Here is a 20,510-nt window from a genome sequence, read left to right on the forward strand (position 1 = left end):
GGGTAAAATAGGTAGTCACTGCCATAAATATCTAGCCTGGAAAGAAGAGCTGTGGAAGTGAGGAGGGTTTCTTTTTACTTCTTTTGTTGTTATTGGGAGGAAAAGCAATACTTAACTATCCACATGTGATACCCCCAAATGCAAAATGTGTAGTGCATTTGAGATGGATTGCTCCTGTACTGCCAAGACTGAACCAAGACACCTCAATGCTTTGCACACCAGTTTGAGCAATGGAAGTCTTTGTGCAGATGTGGGTACTGGCTTTCTATGCTGCAGTGTGAAAAATAAGAAACACTGGGGTGAGGTTGGCAGAGAAGTGAAAACAAATTGATTCTTTTGTGCTAAAATGAGAACGTCCTGTAGTTTTCAAACTTTGAATCTCTCGGCTTGGAGTTTAAAAACTGGGTTTACTATGCTGTTATGTTTAAATGGGAGGGAAGGTGTATTATAGTCACAGATACTCAGTTCCATTAAGAAGGGTCTTTGCTATGACCTTGTGAGTTGACCTTTCTTGGGTTTACATGAAAAGTGCCACAAGTAGTACAATTTCAGATGGCAGTAAAGGAATAAAATCTGCATGGGGATTTAGAGACAAATCAAAAAGGATGTTGTGTGATTATTTTGGTATATGAACATTTTTTTTAATCAGGATTTTCTTTTTATTGAGCAAAAGACATGTTTCCCATGCACCTTCGTAAACCCCATTTTTTCTGATAGAAGCATGCAATATGGCTTGTGATGTAATGTTTACTTTATGTATAAGCTATATTATGCAGTGCTCTTTAGGGCCTGTAGACTTCTTTTGAAACCTGGCCCTCCACATTGAAGAGCCAACCTGCATAATCTGCTTTCCCCCAAAATGTGGAGCAAACTAATTGTCATAAATACAGCCTGAACGAAACTAGTTGAGGGGTTTGTTGGCTGTTGTTAGAATCATGACAGGCCAGAAATTAGCCCGTACTTACTAATAAGTTACCGTATTTTAATTGTCCTACAGTATCTGAGAAGCAGGTTAAGTATCAGAGCACTTTCCCAGAGAACAAAACTGCACACCTCTGATTATTTCAGAGGGTCCCCTGTGTAAAATACATCCTCCAGAACAATCTGGGTGGTTAGTATTCTCAAAGGGACCCAAATGGATGAAGTTCAGGCCTCCTAACTGCATGTCAGCAGGAATTAAGTCTCCAGCTGTGTTCCTGTGCACTGGGAAACTTCCTCAGTTTCTTTGCGTGGCAGCCCTGGTGTGTCTTCCATTTTCCTTTGTTTCCTTTTGATTTAGTGTTTCAGTGGTGATCAGATAGGGAGCAAATATTTCTTAGGCTTGTGTTTCCCCAAATGCAGTAAGATCCTAAACCTATTTAGACTTGGATAACTGAACAGCACTTCTGGCATCCCATCCTTGGGCGTGTGGACAGAGGAGACATACGATGTTCATCTTTGCATGCCTATGGGACAACCCGTGGTTCAATTTCCATGTTTATGCTTGAAAACAGTTTCACACCGAAACTGGCATTTGGGGGGTTAGCAGGACATGCTAAGAAGTGGTATGACAGGCTTAGTAAGAAGCTCAAGAATTCATTGTAGAATTGGTAAGCTGCTTTCTTCTTCAGTGGAGGGGGATAGTTGTGTTGACATGGGGAGAATTTGGTGTACTAAGGTGACTGCTGAGGTATTGTCAGTGAAGATGTTCAGAATTTGCTTACCTATGGAAAATACAGGTATAGTTTTTATATGCATGTAAGTATATAAATATATGTTGTGTATCTAAAACCATGGCATTTCTATTTTAAAAAAAAAAGGACAGATGCAGTGTCATTTTTAAAAGAATGCTCTAAATGATATCCTGTAGGCTTCATTATCATTAAAGCATGTGCATGTACTGTAAGATACACATGCATATACATGTTCCTTAACCTGGGGGACCGCCAGACATAAGATAACCTGTCAACATGCAGTTTGACTGCTTGTGCATATGTATGGTTGTGCAGACTTGGGTGGCCTTGTAAGCATAGGTCTTAAATACTATTATCATCTTAAAAAGCGTTACTAGAAAGGAGGGCAGCACTGGCATAATTTGCTTAGAATTTGGGAGAAGATGAGGGAAATAATACTTGCAGGTCTGCTAATCCCACATAAATGTATTCAGTGCCTGCTGATTTTCTGTCAAGTGTATGTTAAATGGATGTATAGGGACTTTTCAAATCAGGTGTTTAACCTTCGAGTTGTCAGAAGGCCAGATGTCAGGTAACAAAGTGAACAGGCGCCAGTGAGAGGACAGGAAGAAGTACAACAGTGAGATTTATAAAATTGCCTTGAGGCTCCAGTCGCCATCTCTCTATGTCGCCAGTTATGTTCCTTTTTTTGTAATTTTTTTCAATAGACTAGAGAGTTTTCCTTCTGGTAACAGAATTCAGTGTCAGTACATGATTGATTTCCAAGCAGCAGCTGGAGTTACTAAGCAGATAGGCAAGAGAAGCTACAGACCTTACCAGTAGTAAACAAAGGACTTGCCTATGCAGTGAGTTTCCACCTGGCTTTTGGGTCCTTTCATCAGTTACACAAGACTGGGGTGCGTATGTGAGTATATTTTGTTGAACACCCCAGCTGAGGTGCCAGACGGGTCTGCTCCAGCTGCTGTCGCTGTGCGAGGCAAAGCCTGGCCCTCACAGCAGGTTTAGTAGCCGAAAGGCTGAAGCTGGGTGAGGAGCGCTCCTTGCTTGCAGCCTCACCTCCCTCCCTGCGCATCTCCCTTGCTTGCCCGTCGGGCCCTTTGCTTGCCTTACAGCAGCACCTAGTGGCCTGTCTGTAGGTTACTGCCCAGAAATCCCAGAATTTGTGGTATAGTCCAAAACCCGGCGCTTCTACCAGCTACCTCCTTGCCGCTGCCTGGCACATCAGGGCGGCATTAAAGCCTCGCATCAGTCAGTGCAGAAGGTGAGCCAGGGGCTGTCCTTCGCCTTCGTTCGGCGTGATCTGTTTTAGAGCAGGTTACGGTGACCTGCAGGGAAAGGGAGGCTACGGAGAGGCTATGGAGGCATTATCCTTACAGTTTCCTTCTCTTCGAGAACAAAAGGTTCTTGCATGTGATGCCAGGTCTGCGCAGGATGGTATTGCCCAGGGTGCAAATCGGAAGTGAAAAAATCTCTCGGTGCAGCTGCGGGTAAGCTGGGAGGAGGAAAGAGGAGAAGAAATGAAGGAGATGTTGAGGATGTTTTATTACGGCAGGAAATAAGACGTATGCAGTGGCGCTATCTGTGCATCCATTCCCTCCGGTAATTATTTTAACACTTTGATCAGGTTCAGCCTGGCGGAGGTTAGGAGTCCTGAAGATAATAGATTTCCCACAAGTCAGGAGCATGTGGGGAGAAGCAGAGTGGAAGAAACAAGCTCGAATTAGTGCTTCTGTCAAGCAAAGGCGACAGCATAAACTTCTAAAGATAAAGGAAATTGATAAGAAAAGTATGGTTGTGCTAACCACAAAATCGCCTCTGAGTTACTGGGCGCCAGCAATCTGTCCTTTACACGCAAAGCTATAGGAAACCGGGCTTCACACCTTCCACGGCTTGTGGTTCCCATAGCGCAAGGTGAACAAGCTGCGCTGGAGCCCCGGCACGGCACGTGGCCTCGGAGGCAGCGAGAAGGCTCGCCCTCCCCCTCTGCGCCCGCCCCGGGGAGCGAGTGCTTTACGGCGCTTGTGTTGCAGGGGCTGCGCCCTGATAGCCGCTCTGGGGAGGGCTTCTCCGCTCCAGCACGGTGCTCCTGGGCTGGCATGGGTCAGTGGCTCCCAGCTCGGAGCTGGTTTGTGCCGCGCCAGCTCGGGCGTGCGTTGACACGTTCGTGTGGACGTGCCCCTGGATAGGCAGAGGAAGGTGCGAAGCCACGGTCTCCGTTACGGCGGGTGGGCAGAGTTCAGGCACGCACGGCCCTGCAGCGCTTGCCTCAGGGAGCGGAGAGGTATCACACGGCTTCCTCGTTCACATCGCTTCTACTAAGCAAAATAATGCCCTTTTGTACGGCGCATTGAATAGGCTCTGTTTGTGAACAAACTGCTTCAGTAGGCACCACAAACTCAACTATGTGAGGCAGCTGGTTGAACTGCATAAAATTTAAGTTGTATGGGGAACCAAACCCCAAATTTGATTACTCCTGGGAGAATCCCAACAGCAAAGTGGCCTGAAATAACCAAATGAGTGCTCAGATGTGCAAGCAGCATCCTTACATATCTCACACCAGTGCAGAGATTCAGACCTTCAGAGATGGGTCACTCAACAGCAACAAGATCAGTATGTACCCCTGGTACAATCCACACCACTGCTGAGGTGCAGACATCTTAAACAGATCATACAGAAGCATGAGAAAAGCAGTACTAAACATGACATCAGAGAAAACAGTAACACAAACCGTTAAAAAAGCAAAAAACAGGCATTAAAAGTACATTCTTTGTAACCCTTTGGGTTGGTATACTCCCATTGTACATTGATAAAACATCCTGCTTGGTGTTTAATAAATATAATGGAAGCCTAGATCATAGGAGGCACTGTTACTGCTTGGTTTTGTGGCAGGGAAGAAACAAGTTCGACTGTGTACATAAGCAAATTGTCATGTGGTATAGTTCCCCTTGGCCTGTGGGTTGCTACACTTGGATTTCGTGTTTTCAGGGGAGTATGGGTAGCAGATTCCTGAAACGAAATGCCACTTGTGCTGTTGCAGTGCTTAAGCATCTCGGACAAATCGCAGCAGGAGCAGCAGTACAAACTGCATATGCTGTAGGCCTGCTTATTCTGTGGTGCTTTGTGCTTACTGGCAACAGATGCAGTTGCTAGTTAAATCTCATGTGTACATTTACTAATAAATGCTATTGACATACTTGTTTTGGTAATAAATAAGAGAAAAAACATACTCGCATGGAAATGTTTTAAATAAACTGAAATTTCATGATAAATTTAAAAGGGTTAGGGAAAAAAAAAAACTGTCCTGTTACTCTTTCTAAAATCCCACAAAGTTTCCTTCCTTTCTTGTTTCCTGTAAGCCATGTTACATACCTTATTTTATACTAACAGTACCTTATGCTTCTAGGAGTTGCAGATGTAAATCTTACACTCAATGTGACATTTAATGAATGTATCATATTTGATACAATTCCTTTACAGAATGATGTTTGATTAACACATTTCTGCCTAATAAGAATAGTACAGCTAAGCTCTGTGTTAGTTTGAATAAGGCTGTTGGTTTTGAACAGTCATTTCTTTGTGTTTTGATTTCAGAAATTACGACTCTTTCTTGCACAGTTTCTCACAAGCACCCCTAAATGGACATTTAGGTACATTATTTGAGCGATTTTAGGCTTGTGGTACCCTTAACTACTTATTTTCATGCTGTCAGGTGATTGGAGATTATTTTTCTACTAAGTATTTCTGTCACTTAGCAACACCCAGTGTCTTCAGAAAAAATTTTTTTTAGCTTCTAAGTAATTTTCATATTCAGAATGGTAATACAAATTACAGATATTGCAGTGTTGATAGCATCACCAATACAGCATAGCTCTGTGTGTAGCCCAGTATCATCAGTTGAGTGTTCTATTGCATAAAGCTCTTTTGCAAAGTTTGGAATTATAAAAGGAAAAAAAAAGTGGTATTTTGTGGTCTTTCTTCTTAAGTGATTTTCAGATGTGTTAAAAATGATAAACTATGTTTGCACCTATAAATTTGATTTAACCTGTCTATGACTGTGAAACATTAGATTACCCATCTTCTCTTAAACACTGCTTCTTGTTACTGCTGCCTTCTATTTTGCTTTGCTCACTGTTGTTCTTTAGCTTGAAAGAAGCATGTTTGAGGTCTTACTCTGCACACTCCTTGTTTCAGGTTTCCTCAAGTACTTGCGAGTCTGATGCAGCTAACTCAGCGGAAACCTGTCAGAAGTCATCATTGTTTCAGTTTGCAGAGGTGAGTTTCTTTAAAAAGGGTTGTCTTCCCCAGTGTTTTCATTTTAAGAAGCATCTGATGTTCAGCTGAAGGAGAAATCAAAAATCTTTAACTAAAATTCATGCTTCTATTTGTTTCTTCTTTTTGGATTTACGGTACTGTATCATTTATCAGGTAGGTAGGGCAGACTGGAAGTGCAGTAGTGTGTGTTCAGGAACATGGTGGAAACCCTAGTGCAATAATGGAGCTGTGGTTTAAGCAATGATTTAGAGACGTGTCATTCCTGCACGTAGTTTTAAACTATAATCTTACTAACATTTTAACACGTATATTCGGATGTTACATGATGTCCTTTCTTGTGGCTGCTTTAGTTGTTGACTCCATCAAAAATAATGGTAGTTTGGAATTTCCAAAATTTTCTTCTATTCTATAAGCACCAAATAGCTCTATGCAACTATGCTTTAGTTTTGCAATGTACAATGGTTTTGTCAACATATTTCCAGTTACTGCTAGAAGTGCAACTGTGGTGTTTTGTTTTGCTTTTTAAAGTATACACTATTTCATCCAAGTTTGAATGAATTTCATTGACATAACCAACATGACAAGAATGAGGTTGCAAAGAATCCTGGTTCTTTGCAACCCTCACCTGCTTGTTTTTATCTTTTCAACTTTTGAAATTATCATAATCAAGTGACATACAACTGTTTAGCTATATAAATATTGATTGTACAGGACGCTGGGTGGTGTTTGAGTGAGTGCATGTGGAAAGAAATTTTGTCGTAGCAGGGGCTTCTTTTTATTCCTGTTTTCACACCAGCTGTGAATCTGACTCCCGTTTCTTTAATACTCATTGCTGTGTGCACCTTCATACTCCTCCCTAAATGTAATCACTTATGTAGCACATACATTGCAATCCTAGCACACAGAAAACGTGATTTGTTTTGTTTTGGTTTTTGTCTGTTTTAACATCAGACCACAAGACCTTGAGTTCCAAAAGATCTGAGGCTTTCAAAAGGTATTAGAAATAAAGCACTGATCCTTTATTTCTGATTAAAGGTAATGACCACAGTGAAGTACACAACCTGTAATTAGGCTCTTAAACAACCTGCTGGCTTTTCTTGTTAGGAAGAGGAAATGCCTGGTGTGCCAGCAATAAAAAGCAATACTTAGAAGCTTCTTAAAATGGGTTAATTCCAGTGTCACTTATGATACTTCTATGGTAATAATTTATCATCCTTCTATTTCTAAGATGCTTTTGCATACTTACACTGTCAGTAGAGCAATGTCATACTTTGTATACTTCCTCTTGATAACCGTCTGTCTCTTGAATTTCACTGCTAAGTCTTTGAAAGAGTAAGACAAATACCAGCTCACTTAATTGTTCCAGTTCATTTTACAGTGCCAAAGCAGGAAGGTGCCAGAGCCGTGTGGTAGTAGGCAGGAATTGTGTTGTGGGCTGCAAGATGGGCTTGTGCTAATGGCTTGTGACCCCTGGCTTTTTCTTAAACCTCAAACAACTTCAGTGGGTGCCAGGAAACAAGCTCATCTGCACCGCTAAAACATGAGGTTTAGAAGTAGCTCACTGATGATCAGTAATTAGAAATGCGTATTAGCTAGTCTTACTTTTTAAGGATGTTAAACAGTCTGTAGTGAGGCTGCACCTAATCAGTGCATGGTAGGAATGTGTGTCAGTGGTGAAATAATTGGTACTTGTACCAAGGTCTGACACTAATCAGAGGTGTCATTTGCAACAAAAAATAATTGACACAAGTTAAACAGTATAAAATGCAGTTACGTTGGTGTCTGGGATAGCTCTGGTATCTCAAAGTACCTGCGCGCATTGTGTTCCTGTCCCACACGTACCTTCCTTGCTAGGAAGCAATTTGTGCTCTCTCAGCTGTGAAATACAATATAGTGTTAAGTTTTTGTTGCTAACCCACTTTCAACATATCAGTGGGCAAATAAAAGCCCTTCAAAATACCCTTAGCCTGTTCTATTGATCCTAGGAAAGATTTTCCTTGTTGAAAAATTACTCAAAATCACCATTGCACAGATCACCCATTTATGTCTCTCCTAGAAAGCAGATACTGTTCTTTGTACAGGTGTGCTGGGACTTGTTTGTATGCTCTTAGGTAGCAGGAGTCTTTCTGCATGATGGATCAGAAATCTAGCACATTGAAGTTTGATACTGAAGTGGAAGAGTTAGGTAATACAAACATAATTGTTTTCCTGACAGATCTCTTCATGCACATCACAGCCTGGAGTCCCGGGAGCCGTAAAACAAACTGAGGAGTCTGCACTGTTTCAGTTTGCTGAGGTATAATGGCTGAAATATGGTGGGGGAGGATGGGAGGAAGCAAGGAACCGGTAAGAGTTGTCACTGAATGGCTAAGCATCCTATCTTACGAGGGATTCCCATCAGTAGATGTTTCTCTTCATGACAGCATTGTGTTAAGAAAATCGTGGGGGGAATAACCAGTGATTGGAAGAGATGTTGGCCAGTTCTACCAGCTGTAGCATGTAGCACAAAAGATACTGCGCTTGTGAACATTACCTGGCCTTCCATGCCAAAGGACCACCGCAGAGATATTTCCCAAATGGCGTTTTAATTTACATCTAGGAAAACAGCAAATAAAAGACATTCCAAAATGACACTACGCACTGCCTGTGGAAGAGGCTGCAGCAGTGCAAAATGGCGACTCCCCTAGAGGCAGGAATCCTTTGAAAAATAACCTTGCAGGTCAAAGGAAGCTTGTCACAACAGCTACAAGGATATGTAACAGCACTGTTAGGTGGTGACTTATAAAGTCTATAAATTACCTTAAGTCTGTAAGCTATCCTCCTTCCTCCACGTATTGAAGATCTGGAGTTCTTAAAGATTCCTCTTAAGAATTTCTTCTCCCATGTGTTTAATGTGCCTCTAGGAATTGACTTTCCACACATATACTCTTCTTGCCCGTTTGGGGGAGTCTGGTACTGCTTGCAGAGTCAGTTATGCTAAAGGTATATTCAGGGTGTGTCTGAAAAGACTGGGATTGGAGCTGATGCTTTTGTGGAGGAGCTTAATGGGATGAAAAGATACCCTGTTTGTTATTCCGTGTGCTTAGGGGTTTGACTACATACAACATGCTTCTTTCTGTTAAATGTTAAGCTAATTGTGTACTGTGTGGTTTTAGCTTGGCTAGGATGGGCCTTGATGTATTTCTTAGGAGGCCCAATTAAGAAAAAACAATTTACTGATTCAGGTGCAATAAAATACCTGACTACAAACACCCCTATAAAAGATACCATAGAGTTAATATCCCTAACCATGAAAACGTTTTCATACATGCCACCTTTTTTAAAAGTTACACGGTAATTTGGAAAGTTCTTTTGAGAAAATTGGTGGAACTGAGCAGGATGAAGCCATGTGCTGAAGCCAACCTTTAAAACCAAGTAAAAGATATAAGCTGGAAAACAATTCTAGTGAATTTTATTGCAAAATATTACATGAGTGAATCTGCTCACTTAGTTTCAAAAATCCTAGCCATCTTACATTTTAATTAAACAACAATTTTGGATATCTGCGGAGTTGAACAGTGTGTGAATTGCCTTTAGTACAGCATTTTCAAATTGTCGTGTAAAACCTGACTTAGCCATACTTTCAAAATTTCATGGAACCTAAAATCATTTCCTCTCCTAATTGAACGAACAGTAAAATGACAAACGTGAATTGTCATACAGATGTGCCAGTGCATTGAGTTGCATACTGCCACACTGAGCCAGCTCATTTGGCACGTGGAGTGCATCTATGAATCATCAAATGTTAGGTAGAAGAGGTGCTTAGAAAGTTAATTAGAAACTGGAGAGGACAGTTTTAAAGTCAGGGCTAATCCCTTTTTCCTGTAAAAATATTAAAAAGTGTGTGCAGTCTGGAGGGGGTTGTATTTTTTTGGTTGTTTGTTCAGTGTCTGGAAATAAGGGACAAAAATCTGGAAAAGCAAAAAAGCAAAACAAAAGAAAAACAAAAACCCCACGTTGGCCATGGTTATTCCCCCTGTGTTATACTGTTGTTGTGAAACCTTAATGGCAGTGACTAACATCATGTTTTACCTATAGCAATAGAGAAATGGCATTTTTTCAAGATTACAGCCTGATTTCATTTAGGTTGTTCCAGGGAAAAGTATTGAGCATGCTGCAGAACCTCTTTAAGCTTTCTACCCCCGCTACTAAAGCTGCTTGTACCCTTTCAAATATAAGGGCTTTCATTTGCACAGGGTGTCTTTGTCAAGTTTGGCAAAAATCCCATTCCTTACTGTGCCACTTCTTACTGGGTCCTGTCTATATGAATGCATTACTGCATTTAGTAAGCTAAATTATGGTAAGCAATTTGCAGTAGGCTGCTGTCAGCAACGTACGGAGCTACAAAAGAAAAGAGAGAGGGAGAAAAAGTAGTTATTTAGCCAGTAGCCAAGTAGACCTGTGAAGAAATGTGAAGTGTGCTGTGGTCTGATGTGCCTGGAGACTTTTGGCAGACATCCCAGCTCAGTTTTGGTTCTGGCTGGGTGTTCTTCATATGTTCCCTTTCTCTTTGCCGCTTTTGCGGCAGGGTGAGTAAGAGTGCCTCTTTGTGAAGACAGCGATCCCATTGAGTAGACTTGTCATTTAAAATGGACACCTTTGCCCCAGGAGTACAAGTCCCCTGCCACTCGGAAACAGCTCGTTATATGTAGACGTAGCATGGGATTCTTCCTTCTTTGCAGCCTCGATTAGCCTTTCATCTGTTTGTCTGTCCCAAGTGCTATAGTCTTCAATTAAAGCTGTTGAGGATGTGGCTAATGAGGCCTGCCCAGTGACATGCCACAGCAGATAATGAAAATGCCGGGAGTAAAACTTCGCTGGGTCCTGCGGGTGCGCAGGCAAGCACCTTGGAGGTCTTTGACGATGATGTGATGGCCTCATAAGAGTTTTTTGAAACTTGGAGTGTTGCCAAGCGATGCTCTTGGCTTTCGTGTTCCGCTCTGATCTTGGAAATACTTGGCTCTACTTTTGTCCTTCTCATTTGTACCTTTATGGAAAGCCATTATATAGGCCAGTGATTTCTGAGCAGTGGGCTGTGTTCCTTAGCGCCGTGGCTGTTTGCAAGCTGTCTGCTCACATGGGCTGGGTGCTGTCATCCTCCTGGCTATGTGAGGGAAGCAGAGCAGATGGGACCCCTTGCTCTCTTGGTTTTACTGGATGTGTGTTTGGCAAACGTGAACAGATGGTGATGACTGCTTCATAGAGAAGAAACACAAGTACCTCTTAGATTTACTTAGCTAAACTCTCATCCATTACTAAACAACAACAAAAAAATGCTTCCTGAGAGTGGAAGCAATAAAATTGCTAGTTTACCCATCTTAAAAACCAAATTAAGCCAAAACCCACAAACTTCTCACTTTCAGCTGCTTTTCTGAAGTTTTTCTCTAGGTGATTGAATCAAAAAAACAATAGCATGCAGCATGGTGGAATTTTCTTTGCTAGTCCAGCAGGTTACTATCTTTTAAGAAAAATGCGTGCTTGAGGATGATTTTGTCCCTTCTGCATTCTCACGTACTCACTTTGAGCGGGCTTGTGGGCAACCCTTTCTGTTTATTTCTGTGCTGAACGGAAGGTTTGAATCCAGAACTTTTGCTCAAAATGCCTTGAAATTGGGAATGTGAGAGCTAGTCAGTATCTTCTTTTCCAGCCTTCCTTTAGGTAAAGCTGTAATCTTCCCAGGTAAAGCTGTTACATAAAATAGACAAATATATTTGCTTGCCTGTATATTGAAATTATTAAGTATCTGTGTTGAAGTGAAATGCCTATTCTAGGAGGAAAATGAAAAGTTGATACCATGGCACATGCTTCTGATGCAAACTAGAATGTAATACAGTAGCTAAAATGCTGACCTGCATTGTAATAGAAGGTAATAACTTGATCCTAAGGATCCCCAAGTTAAACCTCTACATAAGTAGGGGCTATTTGTGATTGTAGTACTGCAGGTTCTGATTATTCTTATTAAAACTGGACGATGGTGCTGAGACAGGGAATAAGATCTGTAATTTCACTGAGAGCCGATTGATCAGCCATCCTCTTGTGATGTTTGGCCAGCAACTTCAGAACGAGTTCTAAGCTTGTCTCTTGCAGTTTGTTTTCTTGACTATGAAGATAATTTTTTTTGCCGACGTGAAATGTTGGATTCCTCTCTTTTATTAGTGCTTCAAGGATCTCGCTCGCATTTTGTTAGGAGTACCCATTCTATTGTCAAAACAAAATTCTTTACTCTTTCGTCACATTGTGCATCAGGAGGCAAGATATGCCTGCACATTCTTAAGTTATACTTCAGTGTGTGGGTGTTTTTCTGTCCCTTTTCTGCCATTCATATTGCACTGAAAACATCATTAAGAGCTGAGAATTTATTACAGTAGAAAGATAAAAAGTTGAGGCCCTCTTCCTGCAAAGTGCAGCGTACAAGGTCACTTACTCCAGTGGGGTCCTGAGCTTGTTCACTGAACTGTCTCAAAGCAAAGCTAGGATTTTGAATTTTTTTAGTTTAATATTAAAAATTATTATTAATGCACATTCAAGTATTACTCACTGTATTTTAAATAGCTTGCAGTAAAATGGATGTTCTGGATTTGGGGGGGAGGGGTGTGGTGTGTGTGTAATGAATCTCCTTGACAATTGAAAAGTAAACTCTTCCAGTAATCTAGTTCAAAAGAAAGACATTAAAAATAAAGAGAAAGGCTAAGCTGATAATTTTTGCATCTGAGATCATGGTCATAAGTGTGATTTTTGTGATGAGGCAGATACCATGGAAACACTGGTGGTCTTGCCCCTAGTCTTAGGGCTTTTCAAGGCTTCCAGGTCAAATACTACCATATAATGCCATGCCAAAAAAAGATCAAATATGAGAAATAATGATTAATTCTTGCATTGGTGAACTCATAATGCTGCACTTGGAAACAGGTCAGAAAAAATTTGGCTGCAAAAGCAATTCCCTGAAGTGCAGTGGTAGTTACTTACTCAGCACTGGTGCTGGCACACCAACGTCTATTTAGGAGGCTAGATTTGATCTCCAGACATAAGGTCTTACTTCTTTTTTCTAACTAAAGAAAGTGAAACAAGCAGTGCCTGTAAGGACAAATGGTCCTCTTCTATATCTAACCAAATGGGAAATACTGCCCAGGCTTTCCAGGAGAGTTTTATTTAACCTTGACCACCACAGTTCATGTTTTTAAGCAATAGGTATGTCTTGTTCACTTAGTCACATAAAACACACGTGAAACACATGGCATGATAGGATATTAGCTGTGGACAGTACAAACATAGAAGAGAATCCATGAGTCTACTCTAAGGAAGAAATTCTGTATTTGCTTGTATCCTGCTGACTTCTAAATGCCTGTTAGGTGTTTCTTGGATGGGATTGCCTACCTGAAGTAGGGCCTTCTGGCAGAAAGATCTTAAAGTAACCGATTTAACTAACTCCTTAATTTTTTCATTCTTTTTCTCCCTTCCTTTCTCTCTTTCCTGTGTGCCACTGAAATATTTTCTCCTCTGTTCATTTAAAACCTAGATCTCATCAAATACTTCCCAGTTGTCAAGTCCTGAGCCAGTAAAGCACTATGGGAAGTCGGCACTCTTCCAGTTGGCAGAGGTAAAGTTATACACATTAGTGTCACAATGGGAAGGTGTGTGTATCTTTTCCCCCAAAAAGTATGAATTGTGTAAGGTTTGCTCTAGTATCAAATTTAGTATTTCCAGAAACATAAATTAGTAAGTAATGGAATGGCAAGAGAATTAGGCAGTGGCAATGGCCCCAGGGACCTAGCTTTTCTTTATACGCTTGTTATTGTGCACAGTTTCTTGGAGACTGCACAGGAAAAGTTATGCTTCTTTTTAGAAAAATCAGCCTTATAACTATAATAAAAACAATGCTCAGGACAATAGTAAAGACAAGAGACAACAGCATTCTTCTTAATGAGGAGCTGAATACCAGGATTCAGAAAGTAAAGTTTTGGTGTAAGGACTGGAAGGTGCATTGCTGAATGGGGACCAAGCATAAGAAGAGAAAAGTAGCCTTTGAGATCATCAGGAATCTATGAAGAGCTGGAAGTTGAAGCAGTGTATTAAGTTCTGAAATTGTCAGCTGTCAGCAGTAATCAAGAATACTAGGTCAGGTTTCCCAACAGTCCTAGAAATTCTCTGTGAGTCTTAAAATGACCTTGTAGAGGTCTCCCCTTTGATATGTATGAATGACTCAAAAACCTTTGAGGCTTGGTGTGCAAATATTATTCTTCTTGATGATTGAAAGATGAAAATCCATGCTGCGTTCCATGTAAATAAGGGAGGATGCTAGCACCTTACTCGTACAATTTTTTTTTTTCCTATTTCCTCTTCCCCAAAATCACTTTCTGTTTCAGTGAGAAGAATGGTTCTCTGGATCCCATCCAGTGGCATCCAGCCATATATTCTTGCAGGTGACATTAATCCCTCTCAGGGAAGATGTGGAAGCACTGGAAGAAAAATATTTCATGCCTTGTTCCATGGGTAGTAATGCTACTGTCTGACTTTATAGGAACTTGTATGAGTGGAAGAAAACCTGCCTTACTCTACAGGCAGTCCCTGGCAGTAGTAGAGTTTGTGGGTGTGTGCTATGTTGTCAGCAGTACCTATGCAAGGGTGATTACACCTAACTGTGATCAGTGATCCATAAGGGCATTTGACTATTGCAGTCCTGCTACAGCAGAAAGGCTGGTAATATTTAGTCAGGGGCACCAGAGGTTTTTGAGGTGTCCTCTTACAGGAGAGCAGCAGGCTTTGAGTAGTGCTGTTCTGGAGTAAGGCTGTTGCTGGGTGCTGCCTGACTTTTGGAAGTCGGCATTACAAGCTGTGATGTGACTGAAGCTTGTGAAGCCCTAATTTGGGGGAAGGACAGGTGCTTGTCCACAGGAGTGCAGAGTTTGTACTGCAGCTGGTGGAAAAAGTGAAGCTAAGTCTGGCAGCGTGACGTTTGCATGTTGGACAGGTTTCCCTGGTGTCTCTCTCGGTGATCGCTCAGATGGATTCCTACAAGCCTAATTTAATATACAAAATTGATGTTAAAGGCTCTGATTCAAACTGAGAAAAGCATGGCAGATGTGTTAAGCACATCCTCCTTGTCTCTAGCTCTTGTAGGACATTTAGTGCTTCCCCCCCCCCGCCCCTCCCCCATTTTGGCAATCTCTGTAATGCTGGATTGTAATAATTGGATAAATGAATTGTGAGAGATTCCATTTTCAGGTAGCAGTTCAGGACCTGGTTTGGAGCATCCCAAATAAACTCTGTTCACTATCACCTCGAGGGTGTTTTAGGTTTGCAAGTTCATTTGGCAGACATCTGTGCCATGCCGCTGTAACTCCAAACCGCAGATGCTGTGCACTGGAGGGGACTGGATTGCTGTGTCCATGCTGCTGGCATGGCAGGGGTCTGGCACGTGGAAGCCTGTCTGCTTCAGCACACCACACTGCTCTGCTCCTCCTTCGTCTCTCTGCTATGTGGATTAACCAATTTTATCTTCCTTCCCCCCACCCCCACCTTTGCTATGCCTTCCTTTTTGATATATTTCGCAGTATTTCACAGATGGTGATAAAATAACATGCAGAAGTGGGTTAAATTATTTTCTACAAATTTCTGAGAATTTCTAAGTTTCTAAAGATGGTTGGCGCAGCCGCTCTGCAGTCTGAAGCCTGGGAGGCTGTTGTTGATCAGCTCTGCTGAGTCCCTTGCTGTGCCTAAATGCGTGCTTTGTCTTTAGCCTTCAGCGTGGAGGGAGGCACGAGAGCGAAGGCCGGCAGTGGTGGGGCTGCGCCTCGCCGCCACAAGGCAAGGAGGCCACTTCTGCCACAGAGGGCTAACAGCACTGACAGCGCTCGGCCGTAAGCGGCGTTTGGAGTCTTGCGCTGTGATGGTCAGAGCTTGGGAGATGCTGTGGAGAGCTGCAGCTTGCAGGAGATGTAGAGATACAGCATTGTTAACCTTTTTTGTTTATTTCCTTTATGGCAGTGATGGGTTCATTTCTGCAAAAATCGACTTTGTGGGCCTGTGATGGTTGACAGCAGTGAAAATGGAGTTTGAGGGGGATAAGGGGAGCTAAAAGGTTGTAAAAGCTTTAGTTCCTCAGTCCCTAGAAATCCCCCTCTTTCTAAGGAAGCAAGTATAAGAAAACTGCAAGCCTGATCAGAGATTATGGGATATGTCCTTAAAAATAGAACATTTTCTTCTTTATACTAGTGGCCAATCCTGAGACTTTTAATCCTTTTAACTTGTTCAGAAAAAGATCATTTCTTTGCACCAAGCCCAAAACGATACAAAACACTCTAAAGTATCAAGAGGATCACGACCTGATACAGGAAAAAGATTCTGGGGAATAATCAGCTACCTGCTTGCCAGACAGCCTTCTGTACTCTTGAGGAGTAGTAAAGGTTACCAAAGTCTTGAGGGCTCCTACTTCACTTTGGTTTCGTAGCATCTCTTTTATATGAGTCCTGTAGGACACCAACAGGCAGTGCCAAAGCCCAACAGGAGTAACCTTCTTAAACTATGATAATGAAATGATTCTGCAATCAAATGTCCAACTAAGGCTTCAAAAACACCACCAGCTGGGTTGCATACTGGTGTAGATTGGTGCTTAGCTGCTGGAGTCTGTTTATATGTGAGAGAGCACATGCTTCAGTTCATCCTGCTCGTCAAAGGGAGTCCTGACAAGAAGATCCCCAAATCTGGAAATAGCTTTTAGTGTCCAGTGGTATTATCCACCGGAGCAATGGTGGAGCAGGGTTCTATTTATAACAGCAGCGCAGGTCTGCACTTCTTTTTCAGTATATGATCTTATGAATGAATTTTTGGAAGAGGGAGGAAATAATCCATTCAAAAGCTGTGTGGTAAACATAAAAGAATTGTGCTGGTAAAATAATGGTTTTCTTTTTTCTCCCCCTCTGTTTTTTCTTTAGATTTCTTCAAGTACATCCCATTCAGGTCCTTCTGATTTAACAAAACAGTGCGGAACATCAGCATTATTTCAGCTGGCAGAGGTAATATTAAAATACTGGTGACTAATTACCACAGGTGCAGTGGGGCAGAGAAGCTAATGATGTTGATTCCTGAAGTCTGGAAGGCAGAACAGTGCTACAGTTGTAATTACACTGTTGCTTATAGAAGCATAAATTATCGTCGCTTGGGTGCCGCAAGTCAAGATTTCCCCAGACTAGCCATCAGCTTGGAGGTTTCTAAGAGTCTGTGCTGCAGCTGAGAAGCACCAGTCCCTGGTGGCAAAGGGACTTTCCAATCACAGTTGAAATTCTTTCAATTCCTTGTTTCAGGGTTTGGGGTTTTGACTGGTTTGGCCAGGGAGGCGCAAGGAGTTGAGAGAGAGGGCTGGATTAGTCTGTTACTCGGATTAGGGCGTTGCCATTACAAATACCTGCTAAAGGTCATTAGTTGCTTTCATTTATTTTTGCTTTTTATGCCTACTGCTTTTTGAAGTGGGGAATAAACAGGTCAATAGCTTCTACAGAAACTCTGCTGTGATACTCTCAGCAGGTCCTCCTTCTGCAAACAGTTAAAACCAGTGGCCTATTGAAATGTTCTATTTCTTTTGTTTCTAAGCTTTTTTTTTTTAAGCTTTCCTAATCTTAAAGACACTGAATTTAGAGCTCACAAAACAGAAGTCTCTTTTTTTGTAGCCACATCTGTAGCCCTCTGTACTGTTGGCTATTGCAGAAGCAGCAAAGGTGTAAAGAGGAAAAAAAAAATCCATTGGGGGGGGTGTTTAATTGAGAAAATACTATTGCTGTCCAATGAGTTGCCTTTTAAAGATTGATCATTAGCTTTTGAAAATCACAGGCTGTGTTTACGTTGCAGTGCAGTAAAAAAGTCACAGAAATACCTTGGTACCAAGAACCCACCTCAGCATAGCTGTGGGGTTCTCCTCTGCATAATTTAACCTGCTTCCTAATAGACATTGTGCTGCCCAAGCTCTGGTGTTTCCAGTGCTCAGCCTAGCTTGACGTGAGCCAGATCAGGAGTTTCTACCCTGTACAGCAAGAATTTCGGAAACTTACTACAAAGCATTCTGTCATTGGTATTATGCTCATACGTGTATCGGTGTAAGAGATATTTTTGGTTTGCAAGAAAAAAATGCCTTGCTGATTTGAGAAATCTAAAATTGACCTAAAGAGAACCCAGTGATCTGGGGGGTACATCCATACTGACTGCATGGCCCGAGGGCTGAGCTGTAGGATAGGGAAGCTCCTGGTGTCTGGTTCAAAGCAAGCCTCTTCCATCTGGTTTTTCTCCAGGTGGCTGTTTGGTTGCCATTTGTTTTAAAAATAAAATAGCACTGGGAATTCAGCTTGAGGGCTTTGGGAGGGAGAGTAAGAAGAAGAAAGCATGTCTTCCCAAGGGCAAGTGCTTGGTGCTCTGAAGGACTGCCCTCTGTAGCAGCGTCAGGTGATCCAAGACAGAGGATCTCCCAAGTCAGTGTTTTAGGAACATGGCAGTTTGAGGACCTTGTTACAGCTCTTTTTTTGAATATCACTGTTCCTCAGTATGAGGGTTTTGGTTTCCATTAATGTTACCTCCAGGAGGAGATAACCATGGCAACCACTGCTGCTTTGCAGTTCTTTACAAAATAAGTCTGTGACATGAGAAGAAAGATTTGGAAGGCTTTTTTACTACCTTCCAAATTATTCTGCACATTCAAGTAAAAGAAAATAATCTCAATTACCGAGATTCGATTAACTCCCCCCCTCCCTGGTCATTTGGAAGATGGAGGAAAGAATTGTATATAGGGACACTTGGGAGTTGAAGGGGGTGTGGATGTGAGATTTCAAGTAACTTGTCTGTAGCAATAGTGAGAGATACTGTATTGTTCTGTTGCATTTAGGGTATTCTGAAAATCAATCTAGCAGTGGATTTCCAGGTTCATGGATCATGGAAACGCCACTGAGATCAGCTGGAGTCTTTTTCTATTAGAGCAGTAGAGCCTGCCAGCCTTATTCTAGCACTTAGCCATCATTGTGTCACATGAGTTTCCGTAGGGCTTCAGCGTCTTTTTCAGTATTGTCCTTTAGCATAGTTTGCTTTCCTGAACTAAGATATCAGAGAGATTCTCTGTGTAATGCTCCCATTAATATAGATAAGTAATGGTAGTAGTTGATGTTTGTTTTATGGGACCATTTTTTAAATTTGTTTTAGATGTGCCTTGCTTCAGAAGGAGTAAAAGTGAAAGAACCTGGGAAAACAAAAGTGGAAGCACCGGAAGATGTGGGAAGGGAAGTTCCAGAGGACATGGAAGTAGAAGAACTGGAGAAAACAACAACAAAAGACTCCTGTAAAGGAAAAATAGAACAATCAGAGATAGAGAAAATGCAAAACCAGGACGAGACAAAAGCTGAGGAATCAGAAACTGCAAAATGCAGAGATTTTACTAGTCTTGCAATGGAGAGCAGTGCTTTTGAGAGAAACGATAACATAAAGGATCACATGTGCTGTTCTCCAGAGCTTTCGATGGCTGACATAAATATCCTTGGGATAAAGCCAGAAAAGATAAAGAAGAAAAAGAAAAAAAATAAGTTGGACCGGCACACAAATGAAAAATCCACCCCCAAGAAACCTTGTAAAAAGAGGCAGTCCTCCGAGTCGGACATTGAAAGTGTAATGTATACAATTGAAGCCGTTGCAAAGGGGGACTGGGGTGCTGAGAGACTTGCGGAATCTCCCCGCAAAAAACCCCGCCCTGTTTCAAATGTGAAGGGAAGTGTGTTGGATACAAAATCACCAAAGAAAAAAGTGAAATCGAAAGAGAAGAAAACATCAAAGGAGAAACCCATGGAGACCACCAAAGAATCAAAGCCTCCCGATTTCCTTAGTATTGCAGCCAGCAAGGAAGTACCCTGTGAGGCTTCTGATAACATTAAAGTGGAACCACTGACCCCAACAGAGGAGGTGGTACCCCAGAGCTTACCAGGACAGGTCAAAACCGAGGACAGTGACTGTGTTAAAAAGATAGAAACCTGTGGCTCCAGGAAATCGGAGAGATCTTGCAAAGGTGCTCTTTATAAAACTCTGGTGTCAGAGGGCATGCTCACATCTCTGCGTGCTAACGTGGACAGAGGTGGGTGGCTTTGAGTGTTTCATTTACAGCATGAACTGCAAAAGCCTGCCTGGAGTGGGGGAGAAGAGCAAAAGTCCGTGTTTAAGCTGGAGTTTGAGCAATGTGTGATGGGAATGCTGTGTCTGGTCTCCTGAGATGCCTGGGGCAGGTGGAGGGGATGGACTCCATGGTCCAGGACAGGTCTTCTCAAGTCCTGCTGCCGTCTGTGTTCATATTTACCTCACAAGCTCTTAACCGCTCCCTTTTTGTCTTTCATGATCTGAGATTTAGCTTTTTGACTGAAGGCTTTGTTGGTTCATTTGTCAGCCTGCTGATAGATGTACGCAGGACTTGTGTTGTATGTAACCCTGAACAGTTAGCTTGTTTCTATATACACAACTCTTGTGAGCATAGTTCTCAGTCCTACGAGAGGCAAATACATTGTGCTTTTG

At 41.9% G+C, this 20,510-nt stretch overlaps 1 protein-coding gene across 1 annotated transcript in view; it reads left to right on the forward strand.

The window, feature by feature from the left end:
• Nucleotides 1–20,510, forward strand: part of BBX (BBX high mobility group box domain containing) — a 67,533-nt gene that overhangs the window by 23,729 nt on the left and 23,294 nt on the right. The window contains exons 6-9 of the mRNA XM_009488291.2: nt 5,865–5,945; nt 8,161–8,241; nt 13,501–13,581; nt 19,161–20,079. Of these exons, the coding sequence (XP_009486566.1) occupies nt 5,865–5,945; nt 8,161–8,241; nt 13,501–13,581; nt 19,161–20,079 (1,162 nt within the window). The remainder of the gene's footprint in view (nt 1–5,864; nt 5,946–8,160; nt 8,242–13,500; nt 13,582–19,160; nt 20,080–20,510) is intronic.

The sequence above is a fragment of the Pelecanus crispus genome, chromosome 1 (assembly GCF_030463565.1).
Source record: "Pelecanus crispus isolate bPelCri1 chromosome 1, bPelCri1.pri, whole genome shotgun sequence".
Lineage (NCBI taxonomy): Eukaryota > Metazoa > Chordata > Aves > Pelecaniformes > Pelecanidae > Pelecanus > Pelecanus crispus.